Below are 27,571 nucleotides of genomic sequence, written 5' to 3'. Positions count from 1 at the left end.
TCTCTTGCTTTTTTTTCCAACTAAGCTTTCTCATTCCAAATAGTCTTTATTTTAAGGAGATTAGTTGCATTATTTCTGCAGTGTTGCTATCCATGCTTTAGAAAAAAGTCTTTGCAATTCCTACTTTGATTTTACAAAAATTCTGAATAAATGAATCAATGAAAAATATTTTACACTTATCCATCAATTTGTTTCCACCTATGGCTTGGCTTCTGACAACAGAGCAAATTGTTGGCCCAACCATAAGCAATCAATTTGTTGGTCTGGATAAGATAACGATTTCTGGTTTAGTTTTTTTCCAATTGTTAATTTAAGGGTTCTAAAACTCCCAATCCTGCCATATCAGGCAAGTGATTACTGATTGATGGAAAGCACCTAAGTTGAAGTTGAATTTCTCTTTGTAAAATCTCTACTAAGCTGAAGTTGGTACCATTCTTCCTTAAGGTGAAAATCTCTCTCAACAAGATACAATCCAAAACATCATATTGCTAATCCAAGCAACAAGCAAACACTATCTTTTATTTGTACAAAAGCAAAGCAAACTCAGTTCTACTACTAAGTACTAACAACTAAGACCAGCATAGTTAGTAGCATTATTTACCTTCTCATGCTCACCCTACTCAAGGCTTAGCAAGCGCATATCTGTTCCTCTCCCCTCTTATCTGCCTCACCTTCGAAATTGGCAGTTTCGTCTACCATAGAATTCAGGAGGAAAGAAACTTCCTTCAAAGTCTTGAATAACTTCCTTCACTTGAGCTTTTGTCTTTAGTTGATTTGAATTTTACCCTACGTAGGTAATTTATTTCCTAACATTTTAAATTTGAGCAAGTTTAAAAATTAACTTAATGAAGATGAGTGTCTAAAACTCTTATAAGGAAATATTACCTAAACATAATAAATTATAATATCTATGTTAAATTTGAATCAAATCAAACTCATCTTAAAAAAACTACTTAAAAAAAGCTACTTAAAAAGGCTAAGTGAAGGGCGGAGTACCTAAACTCTTATAAGAGTTTTATAAGGAGTATTATTGTGGGATCCAACAAATATATCATTATATGTTTTTTCCTATATATTTAAATAATAAATTATTGATTAATTGATAATTTCTATTATTATAGGCTTGCCATATATGTTGAATTACTCGACGGTAAACGATAACTTTCTACGAATAATTGGAGTTTTGTCCTCCCTTACAACATTATCAGTGCCGACCGTGGACTTAATAGCACATCATCTGTTATCCAAAGTGTAGTGAATATAATTTCTCTATTTGAGATATCAATGGTGTCCTGTGGACTTAATAGCAGAATTTTTGTAATCCAAGATAAAGTGAATTTGAGATATCTTCCTCATTATTTGGATATTTTAGCTAAATCATTTATAAATGAATAATTAATTTTCAGGTATTTGCAATTTAAAACGTATCCAAATGCTAGATATTAGCTACAATAATCTCGGTGATAGTCTACCATTGCGTCTAGCAAATTTTACTTCTATTCAACGATAATCTCTTCAGTGGAAATATCTCTTTTATCTCCTCTCAAGAGTTTAACAACCCTTCAAGACTTAGATCTCTTAGTTAATTTCTTTCAAATCCCAATCTCACTGAGTCCATCAAAGCTCAAGTACTTGAAAAGTTCGGATAACAAAGTGTTTGCAGAGGCACATCATTAGTCTTGGAATCCAAGTTTTCAATTAGAGAGCCTTATTCTATCTCATGATGGATATTGTGAAGCATTCCCCAAATTCCTCAACTATCAACATAACCTGAAATTTGTTGATTCGTCGCACATTCAAATGAGAGAAAGGTTTCCATCTTGGTTGTTGCACAATAACACAAAACTAGAAACACTTAATCAACAATTCTCTTACAGGGCCTCTCCAATTACCACTTCATTCTCATGTGCACTTGTCAATTTCATTCTCATGTGCACTTGTCATACTTAGATATCTAAGATAATTTCTTCAGTAGCTCTGTTCCAATAGAGATTGGAATGCATTTGCCCAGATTGACATATCTAATGATGTCAAGGAATGGTTTCAGTGGTAGAATTCCATCTTCATTGGAAATATGAGCTTATTGGAAAGATTAGACTTTTCCGAAAATAGATTGCAGGTAGCATACCAGAGCACTTCACCACTGGTTGTGGCTCATTATAATTTCAAACAATAGTTTGCAAGGCCAAATACTGGGAAATATGAGTTTGCTAGAAAGTTTAGATTTATCCAGCAACAATTTCTCTGGAAGCATTCTAAGTAGCCTGTTAAATGTAACGAGTTTAAAATAATGGATGTCAGTTATAATCATCTCTCTGGTAAGATTCCTAATTGGATAGGGAATTTGTCTCAACTTCAAATTTTACATCTTTCATAGAACAACATTTTTGGAAGTTTATCATCCAATTTCTGCCCTAAAGATTTAACAGAAGTCCATTTGTTTAAAAATATGCTGCAAGGATTGTTAAAGGATTCATTCCATAATTGCCCTTCATTGATGGTGTTGGATCTTAGCCATAATAGTTTGATAGGGAGAATTCCAAAATGGATCGGAGAGATTCCGTTGAGTTATATTCTTTTGAGTCATAATCATTTTGAAGGTGAAATTCCAATTCAGCTATGCAAGTTGGATAAGTTAAGCTTAATTGATCTTTCTCATAATAATCTTTCTTGTCATATTCCTCATTGCCTAAGCTGTAGTAGTTGGTATGAGAAACGAGAAAAATCGAATCAACCTAGTAGATTTTTTAACCCAGAAACTGGGGTTTCAGAACAAACTCAACAGCCTGTGGAGTTTTCAACCATGTATTCTTCCTATGTTTACCAGGCAAGCATCCTTCGCTATTTCTCTGGTATCGACCTTTCTTGTAACTTTTTGACAGGTGAGATTCCTCCTGAAATTGGAAATCTCAGCATGATCAAGGTGTTGAATTTGTCCCACAACAAGTTGATCGGAGCAATCCAATAACATTTTCAAACCTGGGGCAAATTGAGAGCTTGGATCTTTCTTACAACAATTTGGAAGGGAAAATTCCTCCTCAACTTACTCGGCTATATTCCCTAGCTGTATTTATTCAGTGTAGCACACAACAACTTTTCAGGCAAAACATCTGAGGGTGTTGCACAATTTGCAACATTTGACCAGAGTAGCTACGAGGGAAATCCTTTGCTGTGTGGACTGCCACTGCTGAAGAGTTGCAACAACACATCGCCACTGTCACCTGCAACTCCAATAGAAGAAATTCATGGACATGGGTGTTTTCTATGTGAGCTTTGTGGTGTCGTACATCATAGTGTTGCTAGCAATAGCAGCAATTCTATATATAAACCCATACTGGCGACGAAGATGGTTTTACTTCATAGAGACGAGCGTTATCGATTGCTACTATTTTCTGGTGGACAATATTCCTCTGCTATCCAAATTTGGATTTTCATAGAATTGAGGATGTACAAGTTCAATGCTTGATTATTTGTGTTTTCCAGTATTCAATTAATTGCATTTTGTTCTTGGATTTCTATGATCTGTAATTGACTTGAGCTAATTTTTGTTTGAAATATAATTGCTGGACACTATCACTATTACCTTTTTAAGTTGTGATTAGCTTCTTCATGGATGAGACTAGTACAAATTATTCAAAACATTGTTAATATCCCTATTTTCGGTGCGTCATTTATTTGTTGTTGGTTGCAGTACTTGGCTAGTCTTGCTGTTGCTTTTTCTTTTCTTTTTTTGGATGAAGCTAGTTCTATTAAAAATCTAGGAAAAGCTTAGCATATGGCACACACTGCCGTTGCTTTTTCTATGGTTGTCGCAGAACTTGTTACTGTTTAGGATTTGTTTTTGCTCTGATTCTTTATGTTGCATAACTTGGTCCTTGTTTTATTATCTTGGGTTTCCAGACACATTTATCAAGATTTTCATTATAATGTTACCTTAATCCTAAGTATTCTTTATATTGGATTTTGTTTATAGTATTATTTATCTACGGTAGTTTAGAATATATCCTTATCTAATACTGTTGAAAAATAGAAAAAAAAAAACTTATATTATAATTATTTTAAAAAATACACTAAAATAAGAGAGTGAATAAAATGATAAAATGAAATTTTAATTAAAGGTCTCCTTAAACATTAAAAGGATGAATAATGAAATGAAGAATTATTATATCAATCGGGTTGTGAACGGTTTTGGAGGTTCTAATCGAATAAAAAATCGTATGAATGGATCAATATTGTAGGAATTGAGACATCAAAAACTGAATTTATTAAAATATTTGATTTTAATTCTGATTTTTTTTAAAGAATCATATCAAAAAATTAATTATATATATATATATATATATATATATATATATATATATATATATTAAAAAACTTTAATAATGTTATGCTTTTATCATATAATTTTAATAATATGTTTTATCTATATATATATTTTAATATAATCTTATAAATTTATATTATTAAAATGATATGATTCTATTTAAAAAATTTAAATATTAATTTTATAATTATTAAATAATAAATAATAAAAAATTATAAATAAATAAAAATATAAGTAAAATAGTTATTTATGAATTATTTGAAATTTAATAAAAATTTAATTCGTGTGTACTATTCTTTGATTATTTTTATATTTAATATTATTAATTTATTTTTATAAATTAAATTATTCAGATGATTTAAATATAATTTTTCATTAATTATTAAACAGTTATTAATAATATTATAAAATAATTATATATTTTAATTAATTATTAAAAAATTTTAACAATATAATTTAAATAATTTAATTAATTAATTATAATTTTTTCTATTTAAATAGATTTTACATATGTGTGTTTATGCGTATATGTATTTATTATTTCAACTAAAAATATTTTAATTATTTTATACTTTTTAATTATATGAATAAATCACATATTAATAAATATAATATATTTTTATAAATAAATTATATATACATATTTAATGAAAATTATATAAATAATAATATAATATTTTTATTAAGAATTATATGTAATATATATTAATATTTATACTAACTAACAGAAATATTTTTCTCATATTACAATTATACCCCTACAAACAATAAATATTTAATGATAATCTCTCAAAATATAACCTGCTCGAGATCATGTCACTTATATCCTACTACTGCATCCTATTCTAAGTATGTCTGAGCGGTCGCTTATGGAGGGTAGGAAACTTAAATTTCAATTTCAAGAACGCTTATGGAGGGTAGTAAACTTAAATTTCAATTTCAAGAAGCTTAAAAGAAATTAGAATGGTCCGAGTCTCCTAGTGTTCTAATTATAAATGCCACTTGATCTCTCGAATATTCATACAAGATATTAAATATATGAGTTACTGTTGCTCTAACTTGACGTGTATTAGAAAAAAAATAGTCTTAGTGGAATTAGTATTAATAATCAATTGTAAACCATTAACGAACCGATTGAAAAGTTATTTTGAAAAGGTACGATAACATACTTTGAAGGAATATGAGCCAAAAGTATCATACGGTTGGAAATATAAATATCCCTGTCCACATCGATAAGGGAATTTTATTATGTGTTTTTCAATCTCATAACTTTTCTAAACTTATAAATCTTAAACTTCTTAAATATTTCATATCCATAATTATTACTACTCTTATTTACTAAGCTCGTTCATAATATTTATCCAGAATTTCATTATGTCTTAGTGGATGTTTTTTTTTTCTCTTTCTTATTAAACTATTAATTGATTGAATTGTTCATATTTATAATTATTATTTTAATTATGTGTTCTTTTTTACTACTCAGAATTGGATAGCATGAGTAATCTGGAGAAGCTGAATTTGGGCAAAAATGAGATCATAAAGTTTGTCGGTTCAAAAGGTATTAATTAGTCTATTTCTTAACGCTTTTTGTTATTTTAAATAAAAAAATTTCAAATTAATATTTAGTTGAATGTGTAATAATATTTAAAAATTATTAAAATCTAATAGATAAGAACATATTGAAGTGTTTAAATCAGCCTAGATAGGTAGATATTTAAGCCACAAATGAATTACAATTCTTTTTTTTTTTTTTTCAATTTAAAACCAAAACTTTCATAAGCCAAAGTAGTGATATTTATTGAATATTAAGCATAATACTTGTCCATTTAAGATATTATAGAAATTAAAACACACAAATTATGTATTTTTATAATGTTGCTCTCAATTTTTTTTTTATCACTGCTACTTGTCTATATTTCAATATAAAAACATTAAAAAATAATAACAAAATTTATTAATAAAATTATAAAAAATTAATTAATAAAATAAATTATTCATCATTTATTAATTATCTAAAATACCAATAATTAAATTATTTTAATGACAAATTTTTAGAAGTAATTTTTTGCTTTTTACGTATAGTGTCTTATTATATTATTTTAATATTGTAATTATAATGTCATATTAAAATACAAATTTTCATATCAATACCTTTTAATTTAGTAATATTATCTCTATAATTATGAAATTTTTAATTCAAATTAGTCTAGTTAAAGTTAAACAAAACAACCATTTCAAAAAAAAAAAAAAAAGTTAAACAAAACAATTGATTAAAAAGAAAATAAAACAATTGATTAAAAAGAAAATAAAAATATATTATGGTAATGATTCAATATATATTTTGATATTGAGATAAATTAAATATTATAAAAATTTAAAATTTAATAACAATTCTTTTAGAAGTAAAATTGCAATCTGAAATATTATTTTTATAACAATTTCACTATTCTTTTTCAATCTTTAAATTTTTTAACTTTTTAAGTATATTCATTTTTTATTTTTAAAATATTTATAGGATAAATTATTCCCTTATTATTTAATTTATTTTTATATAATCATAGTGTATTGTTAAAAAGTGATTATTATATTTATCTATCTCTATTTATGCAATTAAAATTATATATTAAACTATTTAAATTTTGAACTTTAAATTTAAAAAAAAAGCCTAATGTTTAAATTATTTAGTGACTTTCATAAACTGTTTAAAAAAAAAATTGAAATCAGTAAAATTTAATGGATTATTATTTTTATGTTTTATATTATAGTTTCTTAAGCAATTATTTTCATAATAAATCTATCATATTCATAAATAGATATATTTATTAACTGTATAAAAATGATGAGTTGAACATTACTTACATATTTAATGTATGCGGATTTATTTTTTAAGACTTTTTTAATGGTATGCATAATTATTTCTTCATAATATTTTATTTTATTTTTTTTAATAAAAAAATAAAAAAAAATAAATGTATAAAGAGTTTTTATACATGTGCAGGTCTCTCCTCTCTTAAAACTCTATGGATATATGATAATCAATAAAGGACCTTTTGATTTAAAAGGTTAGAGACATTTTTTTTCATTAAACTATTAATTGATTAAATTATTTATATTTATAATTATTGTTTTAGTTATGTGTTCTTTCTTGCTAATCAGACTTGGATATCATGAGTAATCTGGAGAAGCTAAGTTTAGACGGAAATAACATTACAAAATTTGTCGATTCAAGAGGTATTAATTGTATCTAATTTTTAAGGCTTTTTATTATTTTGAATAAAAAATTTAAAATTGATATTTTAGTTAAACGTGAAATAATATTTAAAAATTATTAAAATCTAATAGATAAGAACATATTTGAAGTGTCTAAAACAGCCCTAGATAGGCAGATATTTAAGCCACAAATGAATTGCAATTCTTTTTTTTTTTTTTTCTCAATTTAAAACCAAAACTTTCATAAGCCAAAATAGTGCTATTTATTGAATATTAAGCATAATACTTGTTCATTTAAGATATTATAGAAATTAAAACAAACAAATTATGTATTTTTATAATGTTGCTCTCAATTTCTTTTTTCTCATCACTGCTATTCATCTATATTTCAATATAAAAAAATAAAAAATAGTGATAAAATTTATTAATGAAATTATAAAAAAGTAATTAATAAAATAAGTAATTAATTATTTATTAATTATCTGAAATATCAATAATTAAATTACATTGTCTTAATGAAAAAAAAACTAATTTTTTGCTTTTTATGTATAGTGTCTTATTACATTGGTTTTTATTTTTTTTGAAATAGGGGGTTGGGAGAGTAGAACCTTAGACGGAATGCTCTTATTACATTGTTTTAATATTGTAATTATAATGTCATATTAAAATATAATTAATTTTTCATATCAATACATTTTAATTTAATAATATTATTTCTATAATTATGAGATTTTTAATTCAAATTATTCTAGTTAAAATTCAAATTATTCTAGTTAAAGTTAAACAAAACAATTGATAAAAGGAAAATAAAAATATATTTATTTATTTAAAAAGTGATTATTATATTTCTTTATCTCTATGCGATTAAAATTATATATTAGACTATTGAAATTTTAAACTTTAAATTTAAAAAAGAAAAAGCCCTATGAATAATGTTTAAATTATTTAGTGACTTTCATAAACTATTAGACTTAGAAAAAAAAATTGAAATTAGTAAATTTTAATGGATGAATTAGTGAACAAAATAGGAGATGATTAGTTAATATTATTATTTTTATGTTTTATATTATTGTAATATCCGGCTAGACTCCGGTATCGGAATTCCTACCGTCCGGTGGGATCTCGAACGTCGGAAATCTCTAGAAGGGTAAGAACACGTTTTCTAAAATGTTTTCATGTATTTTAATGTTTTAAGTATAAAAGAAAATGAGTTTTTACATGAAAATAGCATTGGAGGAAAACTCAGGTTCGGCCGCCGAAAGGCAAGTTCGGCCGCCGAACATGCATGCGTTTTGGAGGCACGTTAGGCCCCCGAAAGCATGAGTGAGGGAAGTCCAGGTTCGGCCGCCGAACCTCATGTTCGGCCGCCGAACATGGCATGCATGCGGAGGCACATTCGGCCCCCGAACGTGGTCTGGCCAGCCACTATAAAAGGGTCCCTTAGCCGAAAACGGGCGAACTTTTCCCCATTTTCGGCCAAGGTGAGCTTTCCGCCGCCCCTCACCCATTTTTGATGTTCTTCCTCTAAATCTTTCAAGATTTTCACTTGTTTTCCCTTGGTTTTGAAGATTTAAGCTTTTGAAACAAGTTTTGGAGCTTTGGGAACTCAGGAGCTCATTTTCGCGGATCTCCAAGTTTAGGTCGTCTCCCTCTCGATCTTCAAGAGGTAGGAGCCGATCTTAAGCTCCTTATGTGTTTTAAATAAGTTTTATGCAAGATCTATGGGTAGAAATGCATGTTAGGGTATATGTTGAGTTTATGGGTTTTGATGCTTTGATGAACAATGTAGCTTGTTTATATGTTGTTGGAAGTGTTGTAGATGGGGTATATGATAGCTTGAAACCCCTAGGTGTAATGTATGTGAGGTATGCATGTTTTAGAACTAGTTTTTTTCATGATTTGAGCTTGGGAGGCAAAATGTGCATAGAGGAGCTGAGTTTCTGCCCTTCGGGAGAAGCTCAGGTTCGGCCGCCGAAGTGACTTTCGGCCGCCGAACCCTCTTTTGTGGAGGCAGCATTCGGCTGCCGAAGTTGCCCCCGAAAAGAGACTTTCGTCTCTGTCTGGGACTTTCGGCCGCCGAAGGTGCCGCCGAAAGTGCCTGACTTTCGAATCTGTCCAGGACTTTCGGCCGCCGAAGGTGCCGCCGAAAGTGCACTGTTCAGCCATTTCATGCATATTTTTATGTGATGATTTCATGATGTTCTAGGGGGTTTTTGGGGAGTATTTAAGAGTCATGTTTATGTATGTTCGGTCCCTCATTTGAGTCCACCTGTGTAGGTTCGGACCCGAGGAACCGAGACCCCCGGTTGTGAGATAGTCGTTCAGAGTTCGTTGTTAAAGCTTCAGTCACCAGGTGAGTGGAACAACCCCCTAAGTTTTAAAGTAAAGTAAATGAATAAATGAATGAATCATAAAGCACTGCCCATGCATCATTATGCCATGCAATATTTCAGGATGTTTGCATTAGAATTCACGAATATGCTGCATTGCATAAATTGATGTTGATGTGGATGGTTGTTGGGTGATCCATAGTCCTCTGATGTTATGTCATGATGATATGTTATGGAAGACCAGTGAGGCCCATTCTACGCCCCTGGCATTATGTAAGAGAAAGACCAGTGAGGCCCATTCTACGCCCCTGGCATTTTAGAATGTTATGTTATGTAAGAGAAAGACCAGTGAGGCCCATTCTACGCCCCTGGCATTTGGAGATGTTGAGGACTAATGGTGACAATACCATCCTTTTATGTGATTAGCTGTGATGTGTTGCATTTCATGAAAGCATGAATAAGAAAAAGAAAGAAAAAGTTAAATAATATAATAATAATAATAAAATGAATAATAATATACCTAAAAATGGAGGAATTAAAACAAATGTTTTTAGTTTCTGCTCACTGGGCTTTATAGCTCACCCCTTCTCCCTTAACCCCAGTCTTGCAGGTGCAGAGTAGATAGAGAAGTCAGCAGAGTAAGAGAAGTTTATGTAATAGCTTAGCTGTGGACATGGTTTGTTGATAATGTAAAAGTATGAGATGTAATGTAATGTAAGTTGATAATGTGCTTGACTAGAGTCTGTTGAATTCCCTGTACACATGGTCTTGTATGAGATATAATGTTTTTATGATGTCTATGTAATCCAAGCCCATGTTATGTTATGTTGCCCCATGGGAGTATTTGATGAGGACTCCAAGGAGGGGTTTATGATATGATTGTGCATGCACAGGCTAGGCTTGGCAAAGAAAAGTTTTTTATTTTTCTGTATGTTGTTGACCATGTATGGGATTAAACAGGTTCACAGGATGTATGTTTGGCTTGCTACGGGTTCTGGCGGCCTTAAGCCGACCTGAATCCTAGCGCCGGTAGCGATCCGGTTTCCGGGCTGTTACAGAATGGTATCAGAGCCCTAGGTTCATATGGTCGGACCTAGAGTGTCGGGCTCATAGAGGTTATAGAAGGTCAAGCACAATAGGAAAGATCATGTCCACTAGGATAGGATGTGGAGTCCTGTCTTACATGATTATGTGATATGCCATGATTATATGCATGTGCATAAATGATATGTATGTATGTGATGAGGGTTCATGTGTGCCCACATGAACCATATGATGCTGATGTTTGTACTATGTGTGGTTTTTCAGAAAAACAGGATGAGAGGAACTCGTCGATCAGCAAGATTGACTGGAGTACCACCTGAGGATGAGGGCATGAGCGCCCGTCCTCCAGCATTGCCTAAGGCAATGTCTAGCAGGTCCAACAGGGACAGAATAGCAAGAGACCCTAGAAGGTCTTTAGATCTGGGAAGAAGCAGATCAGTACGAGGAACAGTTCAAGGTGGTATGTCAGAAGATGTGGGAGATGACATGGATGTGGACCAGAGGAGGGATGGCAGTTTGGGGATGAGTATGCCAGAGGAAGGCATGGGAGAGTCCCAAGGAGGCACTCAGGCCTCGGGTTTCGTTCAGCCACCTCATTACCCACCTTTCTCACAGAATCCCGGGTATTCGATGGGAGGTACATCGGATTACCCTAGTTTTAGCCCTTATCCCACACAGATGCCATACCCACCATACTACCCACCGTACTCTCAGTACCCAATGTATCCACCTCCACCCTACTATCCAAATCCAGCAAACCCTACCTCAGAAAATGTTGCACCACCTCCACCACCTACAGAACCAGCAGCCCCAGTTACTCAACCTCCTAACCCTAGCTCATCCAGAGGGAGCAAGGTCAAGATGACCGACTACATGAAGCTGGGTGCTCCCCAATATGATAGTGGTGATGACCCATTTGTGTATCTGGAAAGGGTCAAAATGATAACAGACGAGATAGGGGCGGATGACAGTAGAGCCATTCAGATGGCTGGGTTCACCCTAAAATGCAAGAAGGCCCAGGAGTGGTTCAAGAACTACATCAAACCGAGGGTGGACAGTCTTCCATGGGAGGATTTCGCAAATGAGTTTGCAGGATGGGCTTTCCCTGATAGTTCAAGGGAATTGAAGATGATAGAATTCGAGCAGTTGAGGCAAACTGATGACATGAGTGTAGATGAATATACTGACAGGTTTATGGAGTTGCTGCCATTTGCTGGGCAGAACCTTGATACAGATCAGAAGAAGTCAAGGAGGTATATCATGAAGCTCCATCCCAGGTATTCCTCCTTGGTACAGTCAGCAGATAGAGAGAGTTTTCACACCATAGTCGATATGGCTAGGAGGATGGAGGCTAGTGCTATCATCGAGGGAAAAGTCAAACAGTCAGCAGCACAGCCTTCTGGTTCCAAAACCCCAGGTAGGGGAAAAGTGGATCCTTCTTCTTTAAGTTCAGGTAGTAAGAGGTGGAGCAGTACCACCAAGAAGCAGAAGAAGAATAAGTTCTGGAGCAAGATCAAATCAGGTCTGGGAATAGGGGGTGGCTCAAGCTCTGGTGCTGATAATGCAGTGTGTGCAAGGTGTGGTAAGCTACACAAGGGGGTATGCCGGTTTGGAACGACAGCCTGCTACAGGTGTGGGCAAGAGGGACACATGTCTTGGGAATGTCCGAGAGCAGTTCCTACGGCACAGCCCCAGCAGACAACTTCGGGTAGCGTAGCACAGCCAGCAGCTTCAGCCGCAACACAGGCTAGTGGCAGAGGCCGAGGGAGAGGGTCAGCCTCTTCTTCATCAGTTTACAGAGGGGAAGGTCCGTCAGCTCCAGCACGGATCTTCACCATGACGCAACAGGAGGCAAACACATCCAACACCGTGGTGTCAGGTAATATCATCATTGGTTGTTCAGATGTTTATGCCTTAATGGACCCGGGTGCATCCCATTCTTTTGTTTCTCCGAAAGCGGTCGAGAGGTTGGGTTTGATGGTCTCTGGGTTAGAGTGTCCCCTATGGGTCAGCGGACCCAAATGTGACCCGTCAGTGGCAGAGTCAGTCTGCCAGTACAGTCCAGTTTTCATAGAGGGAAGATGCCTATCCGCCGACCTAGTGGTTCTAGACTTGACAGATTTTGACGTCATTCTAGGGATGGATTGGCTATCTACCCATGGTGCTACCTTGGATTGCAGAGACAAGGTAGTTAAGTTCAGATGTCAGGATGGGTCAGAGGTTGTCTTTAGAGGAGACAGGGGGAGTACACCTAGAGGTTTGATATCAGCCCTACAGGCTCGTAGGCTGCTCAGGAGGGGTTGTCAGGGTTATCTAGCTCATGTGAGAGAGCTAGACAGAGATGTCAGAGAGCCCGCCTCGGTGCCTGTGGTTAGAGAGTTCTTAGATGTTTTCCCAGACGAGCTGCCAGGTTTACCGCCTCCTAGGGAGATAGAGTTCGAAATAGAATTGATGCCAGGAACCAGACCAATCTCTATCCCTCCCTACAGGATGGTGCCAGCAGAGCTGAAAGAGCTTAAAGAACAGTTGCAAGAGCTGGTAGACAAGGGTTTCATCCGACCGAGTGCCTCACCTTGGGGTGCTCCAGTGTTGTTCGTGAAAAAGAAGGATGGATCCCTCAGACTTTGTATCGACTATAGACAGTTGAACAAGGTTACTACCAAGAATAAGTACCCGCTGCCTAGGATCGATGATCTATTCGACCAGCTAGCAGGAGCAGGTTGTTTCTCCAAAATAGATCTGAGATCTGGGTATCATCAGCTGAGGATCAGAGATGAAGATGTGCCAAAGACAGCATTTAGGACCAGATATGGGCATTTTGAGTTCCTAGTGATGTCGTTCGGGTTAACAAACGCCCCTGCAGCATTCATGGATCTCATGAACAGAGTATTTAGCCAATACCTGGATCACTTCGTTATTGTCTTCATAGATGATATCTTAGTGTATTCCAGGAATGCAGAGGAACATGCCCATCATCTGAGGATAGTTCTGCAGACCTTGAGGGAACATGGCTTGTATGCCAAGTTCTCCAAGTGTGAGTTTTGGTTGAGGAGCATCTCATTCTTGGGGCATGTAGTGTCAGAGAATGGAATAGAGGTAGACCCCAAGAAAGTGGAGGCTGTGACCAACTGGCCTAGACCCACCACAGTGACTGAGATCAGAAGTTTCTTGGGTTTGGCTGGTTATTACAGGAGGTTCGTTCAGGACTTCTCAAAGATTGCAGCTCCTCTAACCAGATTGACCAGAAAAAACCAGAGGTTCGTATGGACCGACCAGTGTGAAGAGAGTTTCGAAGAGCTTAAGAAGAGGTTGACTTCAGCACCAGTGTTAGCTCTGCCAACTAGCAATGAGGACTTCACAGTGTTCTGTGATGCATCCAGAGTAGGTGTGGGTTGTGTGTTGATGCAGAATGGCAAGGTGATCGCTTATGCTTCTAGACAGCTGAAGAGGCATGAGTTGAATTACCCCACACACGATCTTGAGATGGCAGCAGTCATCTTTGCACTCAAGATGTGGAGGCATTACCTCTATGGGGTAAAATGTGAGATCTTCACAGATCATAAGAGCCTGCAGCACATCTTGAGTCAGAGAGATTTGAATTTGAGACAGAGGAGATGGGTAGAACTGCTCAGTGACTACGATTGCAAAATCCAGTATCATCCGGGTAAGGCTAATGTTGTAGCTGATGCCTTAAGCCGGAAATCACTCGGCAGTCTATCCCACATCACAGCAGAACGAAGACCAGTAGTAAAGGAGTTCTACAAGCTCATCGAAGGAGGGCTACAGTTAGAGTTGTCGGGTACAGGTGCCTTGTTGGCTCAGATGAAAGTGACACCCGTGTTCCTTGAGCAAGTCGCTCAGAAACAGCATGAGGACCCCGAGTTAGTGAAGATTGCCAGGACTGTTCAGTTAGGCAAGAATGATGAGTTCAGATTTGACAACAAGGGGATCCTCCGCTATGGGAGCAGATTATGTGTACCAGATGACATAGGGCTTAAAGGAGACATTATGAGAGAGGCTCATAATGCAAGATACAACATTCACCCTGGAGCCACCAAGATGTATCAAGACTTAAAGAAGGTTTATTGGTGGCCAGCGATGAAGAAAGAAGTGGCACAGTTCGTGTCAGCCTGCGAAGTGTGTCAGAGGGTGAAGCTGGAACATCAGAAGCCAGCTGGAATGCTTAACCCGCTACCGATTCCAGAATGGAAATGGGAAAACATAGCTATGGACTTCGTAGTAGGGTTACCGGCGACGTCCAATAGAGTGGACTCCATATGGGTGATTGTGGACAGACTCACCAAATCTGCTCACTTCATCCCTGTCAGGAGTGGCTACTCTGTGGACAAGTTGGCGCAGGTGTATGTGGATGAGATTGTCAGGCTGCATGGGGTTCCTGTTTCGATAGTGTCAGATAGAGGGCCCCAGTTCACCTCCAGGTTTTGGCGGAGTCTGCAAAATGCCATGGGTACTAGGTTGGATTTCAGTACTGCCTTCCACCCCCAGACTGATAGACAGTCAGAAAGGACCATCCAGACTATAGAGGATATGCTTAGGATGTGTGTGCTGGACTTTGGCGGTTCTTGGAGGCAGCATTTACCTTTGGTGGAGTTTGCCTACAATAACAGCCATCATGCTAGCATCGGGATGGCTCCATATGAAGCCTTGTATGGAAGGAAGTGCAGGTCCCCTGTTTGCTGGGAGGAAGTTGGAGAGAAGGCTTTAGCAGGGCCTGAGTTAGTTGAGATCACCAGCAGGGTGGTACCCATCATCAGAGAGAGAATCAAGACTGCTGCAAGCAGACAGAAGAGTTATGCAGACATCCGCAGAAGACTAGTAGAGTTTCAGGAGGGGGATCTAGTATTGCTCAAGGTGTCTCCAATGAAAGGGGTGGTTCGGTTTGGTAAAAAGGGTAAGCTAGCTCCACGGTACATCGGACCCTTTGAAGTCTTGCAAAAGATTGGGAATGTATCGTACAAGCTGGACTTACCTGCTACTATGGCAAGAATCCATCCGATTTTCCATGTTTCCATGTTAAGAAAGTACGTGTCAGATCCGAGCAAGGTTCTTAGTGAGCCTGATGTAGAGATCCAAGAGGATCTCACCTATGTAGAGCAGCCAGTACGGATTCTTGACACTCAGATCAGAAAGTTGAGAAACAAGGAAATCCCAATGGTGAAAGTCCTTTGAAACCACCACAACATTGAAGAATGCACTTGGGAGACACGGGAGTCTATGCTCCAGCAATATCCCCACCTCTTTTAAGGTTAGTCCCTATGTGTTGTTTGGTGAACATTCGGGGACGAATGTTCTTAAGGGGGGGAGAATGTAATACCCGGCTAGACTCCGGTATCGGAATCCCTACCGTCCGGTGGGATCTCGAACGTCGGAAATCTCTAGAAGGGTAAGAACACGTTTTATAAAATGTTTTCATGTATTTTAATGTTTTAAGTATAAAAGAAAATGAGTTTTTACATGAAAATAGCATTGGAGGAAAACTCAGGTTCGGCCGCCGAAAGGCAAGTTCGGCCGCCGAACATGCATGCGTTTTGGAGGCACGTTAGGCCCCCGAAAGCATGAGTGAGGGAAGTCCAGGTTCGGCCGCCGAACCTCATGTTCGGCCGCCGAACATGGCATGCATGCGGAGGCACATTCGGCCCCCGAACGTGGTCTGGCCAGCCACTATAAAAGGGTCCCTTAGCCGAAAACGGGCGAACTTTTCCCCATTTTCGGCCAAGGTGAGCTTTCCGCCGCCCCTCACCCATTTTTGATGTTCTTCCTCTAAATCTTTCAAGATTTTCACTTGTTTTCCCTTGGTTTTGAAGATTTAAGCTTTTGAAACAAGTTTTGGAGCTTTGGGAACTCAGGAGCTCATTTTCGCGGATCTCCAAGTTTAGGTCGTCTCCCTCTCGATCTTCAAGAGGTAGGAGTCGATCTTAAGCTCCTTATGTGTTTTAAATAAGTTTTATGCAAGATCTATGGGTAGAAATGCATGTTAGGGTATATGTTGAGTTTATGGGTTTTGATGCTTTGATGAACAATGTAGCTTGTTTATATGTTGTTGGAAGTGTTGTAGATGGGGTATATGATAGCTTGAAACCCCTAGGTGTAATGTATGTGAGGTATGCATGTTTTAGAACTAGTTTTTTTCATGATTTGAGCTTGGGAGGCAAAATGTGCATAGAGGAGCTGAGTTTCTGCCCTTCGGGAGAAGCTCAGGTTCGGCCGCCGAAGTGACTTTCGGCCGCCGAACCCTCTTTTGTGGAGGCAGCATTCGGCTGCCGAAGTTGCCCCCGAAAAGAGACTTTCGTCTCTGTCTGGGACTTTCGGCCGCCGAAGGTGCCGCCGAAAGTGCCTGACTTTCGGATCTGTCCAGGACTTTCGGCCGCCGAAGGTGCCGCCGAAAGTGCACTGTTCAGCCATTTCATGCATATTTTTATGTGATGATTTCATGATGTTCTAGGGGGTTTTTGGGGAGTATTTAAGAGTCATGTTTATATATGTTCGGTCCCTCATTTGAGTCCACCTGTGTAGGTTCGGACCCGAGGAACCGAGACCCCCGGTTGTGAGATAGTCGTTCAGAGTTCGTTGTTAAAGCTTCAGTCACCAGGTGAGTGGAACAACCCCCTAAGTTTTAAAGTAAAGTAAATGAATAAATGAATGAATCATAAAGCACTGCCCATGCATCATTATGCCATGCAATATTTCAGGATGTTTGCATTAGAATTCACGAATATGCTGCATTGCATAAATTGATGTTGATGTGGATGGTTGTTGGGTGATCCATAGTCCTCTGATGTTATGTCATGATGATATGTTATGGAAGACCAGTGAGGCCCATTCTACGCCCCTGGCATTATGTAAGAGAAAGACCAGTGAGGCCCATTCTACGCCCCTGGCATTTTAGAATGTTATGTTATGTAAGAGAAAGACCAGTGAGGCCCATTCTACGCCCCTGGCATTTGGAGATGTTGAGGACTAATGGTGACAATACCATCCTTTTATGTGATTAGCTGTGATGTGTTGCATTTCATGAAAGCATGAATAAGAAAAAGAAAGAAAAAGTTAAATAATATAATAATAATAATAATAAAATGAATAATAATATACCTAAAAATGGAGGAATTAAAACAAATGTTTTTAGTTTCTGCTCACTGGGCTTTATAGCTCACCCCCTCTCCCTTAACCCCAGTCTTGCAGGTGCAGAGTAGATAGAGAAGTCAGCAGAGTAAGAGAAGTTTATGTAATAGCTTAGCTGTGGACATGGTTTGTTGATAATGTAAAAGTATGAGATGTAATGTAATGTAAGTTGATAATGTGCTTGACTAGAGTCTGTTGAATTCCCTGTACACATGGTCTTGTATGAGATATAATGTTTTTATGATGTCTATGTAATCCAAGCCCATGTTATGTTATGTTGCCCCATGGGAGTATTTGATGAGGACTCCAAGGAGGGGTTTATGATATGATTGTGCATGCACAGGCTAGGCTTGGCAAAGAAAAGTTTTTTATTTTTCTGTATGTTGTTGACCATGTATGGGATTAAACAGGTTCACAGGATGTATGTTTGGCTTGCTACGGGTTCTGGCGGCCTTAAGCCGACCTGAATCCTAGCGCCGGTAGCGGTCCGGTTTCCGGGCTGTTACAATTATACTTTTTTAAACAATATTAGAAATGATGAGTTCAACATTACTTACGGATTTACCACATTATTGTTCTGTTAATTTTTAAAATTTATTTTAAATCTAGACCATAATTGAAACACTAGATTTGAAAATAATAATAATTGAACCACTAGAATATTGAATTTTTTTAAAAAAAATCATAAATAAATATTGAATATATTTAGTGAAAATTGTATTATTTTTCACTGTTTTGTTACTTGTAGGAACGAGAAACTTGAAAAATTTAAGAGCGCTTTATTTAGATGGTATAAAAGGAAGCAGCATGCTATTAGAGTCATTGGGAGCATTCACCAATCTCGAGACCCTATATATGGGCTGGAGTGATTTAAAAGGGACAAGATTTACTCAAGGTTGGTATTTTTTGTAGTTTTGCTTATAATTACTATTTTTTATTCATTAAAAATTAATTAATTAATATTTATTCATCCTTTTTAAACAGGGTCTAATCTCATCAATTTGAGAGAGTTAGATTTAAATAGCTCTTGGGTGAATGGAAACTTCCTCCAAAGTCTTGAAACACTTCCTTTACTTGAAACATTATCAATGCAGGGCTGTGGACCTAGTGGCATCATACCTGTGAGCCAAAGTAAAACAAATGCATTTTCTTCCTATTTGAGATCACTTTAATCATAAACTTTAGCTAAAATAAATTTTAAAATTAATAATTTTCAGGTATTTGCAAATTGAAGCATCTTCAAAAGTTAGACATTAGCTACAACAATCTCAGTAGTAACTTACCTTTGTGTCTAGCAAATTTGACTTCTCTTCGACAATTAGACCTCTCTTCCAATCACTTCACTGGAAACATCTCTTCATCTCCACTTGAGGGTTTAACAAACCTCGAATATCTATCAGTTTCAGACAATCTTTTTCAAATCCCAATCTAATTAAATCCATTTTTCAACGATTCAAAACTCAAGTACGTGGAAAGTAGGGGTAACAAAATATTTGCAGAAACAAATGATCAGTACTTGAACCCAAGATTTCAGTTGGAGAAGCTTGTATTATCTAGTGGTGGATATGGCGGAGCATTCCCCAAATTTCTCTATCACCAGCATGACCTACAATTTATTGATCTGTCGCACATTCAAATGAGTGAAGGGTTTCCATATTGGTTGTTCCAAAACAACACCAAATTGGAAAAACTTTACTTAATCAACAACTCTCTCTCAGGACCTCTGAAATTACCAATTCATTCCCATATGAATTTGTCAGTGTTGGATATCTCAAACAATTTCTTCCAAGGCTTCATCACACCAGAGATAGGAACATATCTGCCAAAATTGTCACATCTAAACATGTCGGGAAATGGGTTCAATGGTAGCATTCCTTCTTCATTTGGAAATATGAGCTTGTTGGAACGTTTAGACTTATCCAACAATAGATTGTCAGGTACTATACCAGAGGATTTAACCATTGGTTGTGTCTCATTGCAAGAACTCATACTTTCAAACAACAGTTTGCAAGGCCAAATATTTTCTGAAACCTCTAACTTAAGGGTTCTGTATGAGTTACAATTGGATGGCAATCAATTCACTGGCAGCATTCCACATAGCTTGTCTAACATCTCCTTTTTACGAGTGTTGGATCTTAGTCATAACAACTTATATGGTAGGATCCCAAGGTGGCTGGGGAACATGTACTTTCTTCGCGTTTTGGATCTTTCAATGAATAATATCTCAGGAAGTCTACCATCTAACTTTTGCCCTTCAAATATACAAGAGATTTATTTGTCTAGAAATGGGCTACAAGGGTCATTGGAGGATGCATTTTATGGTTGCTCTGAGTTAATTGTGTTAGATTTGGGCCATAATCATATGACTGGAAGCATTCCATCATGGATTGGAAAATTTTCTCGATTGAGCTACCTAATCTTGGGGCATAACTATATTGATGGGAAATCCCAGTTCAATTGTGCAACTTGACTCAATTAAGTTTGCTTGATCTTTCTCATAATCATCTTTTTGGTTCTATTCTCCCTTGCCTAAGATCTACAAGCCAAACATATAGGCAGCTAGGAAGAATGCTGCCTAATCCATATAATGCTTCTATGGATAAACCTTTGGAATTTACAACAAAGAGTATATCCTATTCTTAACAAGGAAGAATGCTATCTTACATCTCTGGAATTGATCTCTCATGCAATCATTTGACAGGCCAAATTCCTATTGAAATTGGGTACCTCAATGAGATCCATGTACTAAATTTGTCTCACAACAGTTTGACAGGAAAAATCCCAGCATCCTTTTCCAACTTGCGCCAAATTGAGAGCTTAGATCTGTCATACAACAACTTGGAAGGGAACATCCCTCCTCAGCTTACTGAGTTAAATTTTTTGGAAGTTTTCAATGTGTCATATAATAATTTATCTGGCAGGACACTTGACAAGGTTGCACAATTTGGGACATTTGATGAAAGCAGTTATCGAGGAAATCCTTTTCTCTGTGGATGGCCACTGCCAAGAAATTGTACTGAAATGGTATCACCTCCATCAAAATCAAGAACTTCAATTGAAAATGAGGAAAGCAATGGCTTCATGGACATGGGTGTTTTCTACATAAGTTTTGGGGTAGCTTACAGTGTGGTGTTGTTGACAATAGCTGCAGTTCTATACATAAATCCGTACTGGCGACGAGTATGGTTTTACTTCATTGAGGTGAGTATAGAGAATTGCTATTATTTTATAATAGACAATCTTGTAGTTTTATCCAAATTTAGATTTTGTAGCTTACGCAGATGAATTCAGCTTGAAAGTATTCTGCAAGTTTTTTCTTTTTCTGTACTTTCAATTGACCTCGAGATTGAATCTCAAGCAGCGATGTAAAATGTGTGTTTGAAATGCTATATTTACACCCAACATTGAATTTGCTTAAATCTCTTGCTTTTTTTCCCAACTAAGCTTTCTCAGTCCAAATAGTCTTTATTTTAAGGAGATTAGTTGGATTATTTCTGCAGTGTTGCCATCCATGCTTTAGAAAAAAGTCTTTGCAATTCGGGCTTTTTGCTTTTTCAAGTTAAAAAAAAAAAAATTTTCTCAAACCCTGGTCTGGTAAAAAATATTTTCCGGATCAGGGTGATTTTTGACTCTACCGCACTTCAAAAGTGCGGTAGAGCTTACCGCACTTTTGAAGTGCGGTAAGGTAAGAATAATTAAAAAAAAAAAAATTAAATACATTACCGCACTTCAAAAGTGCGGTAATGCGTGTGTGAGTGCGGCAGCGCCGCAAAATCAGTTTTCAAAATTATAAATTTGATTTTTATTTAATTAATTTTATTTATTTAATTATATATTAAATTTATATAAATATAATTATAATTATTTCAATATTATTATAAATATTAATTATTTTAATTTATTTATAATAAAATATTATATTTTTTATATTTATTATTTTATATTATTATTTTTATTACAGATAATTTATAAATATTTATAAATTATAAAAATTATAAAAAATTAAAATTTATTTTATTTCATATTTTTTTATATTAAAATATTTTATAAATAGAGAAAATATTTATTCATCTTTAATATTATTTTTTGACATTATTATCTGTATACATATGAATTTATTTTTATTATATTACTGTTTTTAAATATTTAAATGTATTTTTATTTAATTTTTTATATTTTTCTCGTTGATAAATATGATTAATAAAATAAATTATATATATCATTGGTAAATATATTGAAGATTGAGGATTAGAGAGTAAAACATGAGACTTTTAATTTTTTAAATTTATTTAAATGTATATACTATCAAATTATTTAAATGAGACTATATTAATACATTAATATATAATTTGATAGTATATACATTTAAATGAGACTATATTAATACATTAATATATAATTTGATAGTATATACATTTAAATGAGACTATATTAATACATTAATATATAATTTGATAGTATATACATTTAAATGAGACTATATTAATACATTATTTAAATGAGACTATATTAATACATTAATATATAATTTGATAGTATATACATTTAAATGAGACTATATTAATACATTAATATATAATTTGATAGTATATACATTTAAATGAGACTATATTAATACATTATTTAAATGAGACTATATTAATACATTAATATATAATTTGATAGTATATACATTTAAATGAGACTATATTAATACATTAATATATAATTTGATAATATATACATTTAAATGAGACTATATTAATACATTAATATATAATTTGATAGTATATACATTTAAATAAATTTAAAAAATTAAAAGTCTCATGTTTTACTCTCTAATCCTCAATCTTCAATATATTTACCAATGATATATATAATTTATTTTATTAATCATATTTATCAACGAGAAAAATATAAAAAATTAAATAAAAATACATTTAAATATTTAAAAACAGTAATATAATAAAAATAAATTCATATGTATACAGATAATAATGTCAAAAAATAATATTAAAGATGAATAAATATTTTCTCTATTTATAAAATATTTTAATATAAAAAAATATGAAATAAAATAAATTTTAATTTTTTATAATTTTTATAATTTATAAATATTTATAAATTATCTGTAATAAAAATAATAATATAAAATAATAAATATAAAAAATATAATATTTTATTATAAATAAATTAAAATAATTAATATTTATAATAATATTGAAATAATTATAATTATATTTATATAAATTTAATATATAATTAAATAAATAAAATTAATTAAATAAAAATCAAATTTATAATTTTGAAAACTGATTTTGCGGCGCTGCCGCACTCACACACGCATTACCGCACTTTTGAAGTGCGGTAATGTATTTAATTTTTTTTTTTTTAATTATTCTTACCTTACCGCACTTCAAAAGTGCGGTAAGCTCTACCGCACTTTTGAAGTGCGGTAGAGTCAAAAATCACCCTGATCCGGAAAATATTTTTTACCGGACCAGGGTTTGAGAAAATTTTTTTTTTTTAACTTGAAAAAGCAAAAAGCCCTTGCAATTCCTACTTTGATTTTACAAAAATTCTGAATAAATGAATCAATGAAAAATATTTTACACTTATCCATCAATTTGTTTCCACCTATGGCTTGGCTTCTGAAAACAGAGCAAATTGTTGGCCCAACCATAATCAATCAATTTGTTGGTCCGAATATGATAACGATTTCTGGTTTAATTTTTGTCCATTTGTTAATTTAAGGGTTCTAAAACTCCCAATCCTGCCATATCAGGCAAGTGATTACTGATTGATGGAAAGCAGCTAATATGAAGTTGCATTTCTCTTTGTAAAATCTCTACTAAGCTGAAGTTGGTACCATTCTTCCCTAAGGTGAAAATCTCTCTCAACAAGATGCAATCCAAAACATCAGATTGCTAATCCACGCAACAAGCAAACAACTATCTTTCATTTATACAAAAGCAAAGCAAACTCAGTTCTACTACTAATTACTAAGAACTAAGACCAGCATAGGTAGTAGCATTATTTACCTTCTCATGCTCACCCTACTCAAGGGTTAGCAAGCGCATATCTGTTCCTCTCCCCTCTTATCTGCCTCACCTTCGAAATTGGCAGTTCCGCCTCCCATAGAATTCAGGAGGCTCTCCTCTGGCAATGGCTCCCTATACTTTATTAGAAAATTATGCAGCAAACAACCGATTACTATCACAAATGAGGAAAATTCAACGGAATCCTCTTTCTCCTGCCTCCCCAACAGCCGCCACCGAGTTTTAACTCTCCCAAACACATTCCCAACTAATCCCATTGCTCTGATATGAGCTGCGTTGAACTCCCTTTGAGCTGATCCTTATTGGACCTAATAAAAGAAGTTAATAGCACAAGGCAACAAAGGGAAACAAAAATCCCTCAGTATGTATTGAGGAATGAAATTGTTTTCACTAAGCTGATAACAAGGTCCATTTGGTAACGCCTTTGATTTGCGAATTGCTTTGTTTGGCTGAAGATGGATTCCTGCTTCAGTGTACAAGGCCACCCAACAGAGATATCCAAGAATCTCCCCTCAGAATCCACCAACCCTGAACTGACAAGGACACATTTTCCTCTAGCACTTCACTATCAAACTTAATCAGACATGGACAACAATTCAGGGTCCAAATCATATCTTATATAAGTACTTGTTTGTGGTTTGAGTCTGCCCTTTTCCTATTCTGAACTAAAAAACCAGAAGAAAACCCACCGTTTAAAATCTAGCAGTATAGTTTCGATTCAAACAACTAACCTTTCTATGCTAAAGTGAGAAGATCTCTCTCAACAGGACACAACCCACAACATCAGAACGATGTTGCAACTGCCTTTTATTTACACAAAAGAAAACAAAGCAAACTTACTCCCACTACTACTAATGCTGCAACTACCACCAACTAAGAACTAAGACCAGCATAGCTACTAGCATTATTTACATTCATTATTTACCTTCTCATGCTCACCCTACTAAGTACTTAGCAAGCGCATACCTGTTCCTCTCCCCTCTCTCATCTACCTCTCCTTCAAAAATTGGCAGTTCCTCCTACCGTAGCATGCGTCCGACGGTTTCCTCTGGCAATGGCTCGCTATACTTTATTAGAAAATTATGCAGCAAACAACCCATTACTACCACAAATGGGAAAAATTCAACGCAATCCTCTTTCCAACAGCTGCACCTTGCTTTAACCCTCCCAAACTCATTTCCGACCAATCCCATTGCTCTGTTATGAGCTGCATTGAACTCCCTTTCTGCTGAACCGAAACTGTCCTACTCATTCGATCTAATAAAAGGAGTTAACAGCCATTAGTGATTAGTTATTATTATTATTATTTTTGAATAAAGAAATTTAAAACTGATATTTAGTTAGACGTGCAACAATACTTAAAACATTATTAAAATTTAATGGATCAATTAGTGATCAGTTATTATTATTATTTTTATTGTTTTATATTATAATTTTTCATGCAATTATTTTCTTTATTATAAATGTATCATATTCATAAATAATATATTTGTTAACTGTATAAAATTGATGAGTTAACCGTTACTTGCATTTTGATTATATGGCTAGTGGTCTATCAGACTATCTATTGATATTGGTATTGATGTTTTATTACTTTTTAATATATTATATTATTATTATTGCAATAAAAATTGCATTGTATTTTTATTATTAAAAAATTTTTGTTATATTTTTTATTTTAATAATAAATAGAATGTTAAAAATATATTTATCAAAATTGAGCAAGCAATGTTTGGACAATTAAAAAAAATCACTTTTAATTTATAATAATAATTTTATAATAAAAAATTATATAAAAAATTTTTATTATCTCACATTATTATTTATTTATTTATTTGATAATTTTATAAAGTTATAACTAATATAATTTAATTATAAATATCTTATATAATGCAAATATTTACATAAAATAAATATATATAATCAATTAAAATTATTATAAAAAATATTAATGATAATAAAAATATAAAATAATTAAAAATTAATAAAACTAATTGTATAAAATGTTATAAAGATGTAAACTTCATTATTCATTTTATATAAAATCTATTAGCACAATCTCTATTACATATTATAATAAATTAATAATAATTGGGCAATTTCAGTATATTTTTGTATTGAAATAAGTGAGTATATATAAAGATTACAAGGTCTTATGAAGGCAACTCCTAATAATCCTCTATTAATCAATTAGCTTATGATTACGTAATCTTATATATAAATTATATTCACACTCCAACACTCCCTTCAAGTTGGATTATAAATATTTATCATGTCCAACTTGTTAGAAAGATATTTTATTTGAGACCCATTTAAAGTTTTGGTGAGTAGATCACCCAATTGCTCTCTTGTCTTCACATAACTGGTGGAGATTAAATTTTCTTGAATCTTCTCACGGATGAAATGACAATCAACTTCAATATGCTTAGTCCGTTCATGGTATATTGGATTGGACGCAATGTGAAGAGCAGCCTGATTATCACATCAAAGTTTTGCGGGTGACACAACATCCATGCCAACTTCCTTCAGCAGTTGATTTATCCATAGAATCTCACAAGTGGATTGAGTCATGACCCTGGATTCTGACTCGGCACTAGATCTGGATACCACATTTTGCTTCTTGCTTTTCCAAGACACTAGGTTTCCTCCAACAAATACACAATAGCCTGTAGTCGACTTTCTATCACTTTTGGATCCCGCCCAATCAACATCAGAAAAACACTCAAGTGCAGTATGCCCATGATCTCTGTAGAGTATACCGAGTCCAGGATTCCCTTTTAGATAACATAGAATTTATTCTAGAGCAGCCCAATGTTTCACTGTAGGTGCAAATATGAACTGGCTTACAACACTTACTGCAAAAACAATATCTGGCCGGTCATCACCATAAGGTAGTTCAACTTTCCAACCAACCTCCTGTACTTCTCTAGATTATCATAAGAGTTTCTGTTATCTTTTGTAAGACATATATTAGAAATCATTAGTGTGCTACATAGTTTAGCTCCCATCTTCCCAGTTTCTACAAGTAAGTCAAGGACATACTTCCTTTGAGATAGAAAAATTCCCTTTTTACTCCTTAAGATTTCGACTCCTAAAAAATACTTAAGCTGATCCGAGTCTTTGGTATGAAAACTAGCATACAAGTAGTTTTTGAGAGAAGAGATCCATGTACTATCATTCTCTGCAATGACAACATCATCAACATATACAACAAGGAGAATAATATCAGTATCTAAATTTCTATAGAAGACTGAATGGTCGCACTTACTTTTTTTCAACCCAAATTTTTGAACAACTTCACTAAGTTTGCCAAACCATGCACGGGGACTCTACTTCAAACCATATAAAGATTTGGCAGACTTTTCCATACTCCCCCTGAGCAACAAACATTGGTGGTTGCTTCATATACAACTCCTCTTGGAGGTCACCATGTAAAAATACATTCTTGATATCTAGTTGGTATAAAGGCCAATGCTGAGAAGCAG

General features: G+C 34.4%; 1 protein-coding gene and 1 long non-coding RNA gene across 2 annotated transcripts; one reads left to right on the top strand and one right to left on the bottom strand.

Moving 5' to 3' along the window:
* The first annotated feature begins 19,136 nt into the window (after positions 1–19,136).
* On the top strand, positions 19,137–21,344 carry LOC110607868 (receptor-like protein 1). The gene is given in 4 exon segments (XM_043950692.1): positions 19,137–19,179; positions 19,266–20,489; positions 20,492–21,249; positions 21,330–21,344. Coding segments are annotated over 4 exon segments (2,040 nt in total).
* Positions 21,345–23,829: 2,485 nt separating this feature from the next.
* On the bottom strand, positions 23,830–25,025 carry LOC122721773. Its single transcript, XR_006348575.1, has 2 exons — positions 24,478–25,025; positions 23,830–24,280 (listed from the first exon to the last, which is right to left on the bottom strand). It is a non-coding gene; the product is annotated as an uncharacterized LOC122721773 (long non-coding RNA).
* Positions 25,026–27,571: the final 2,546 nt, after the last annotated feature.

Source organism: Manihot esculenta, chromosome 14 (assembly GCF_001659605.2).
Source record: "Manihot esculenta cultivar AM560-2 chromosome 14, M.esculenta_v8, whole genome shotgun sequence".
Lineage (NCBI taxonomy): Eukaryota > Viridiplantae > Streptophyta > Magnoliopsida > Malpighiales > Euphorbiaceae > Manihot > Manihot esculenta.
Note: the sequence above shows the minus strand (reverse complement) of the source record. Positions and strands in the feature narration are given on the sequence as shown.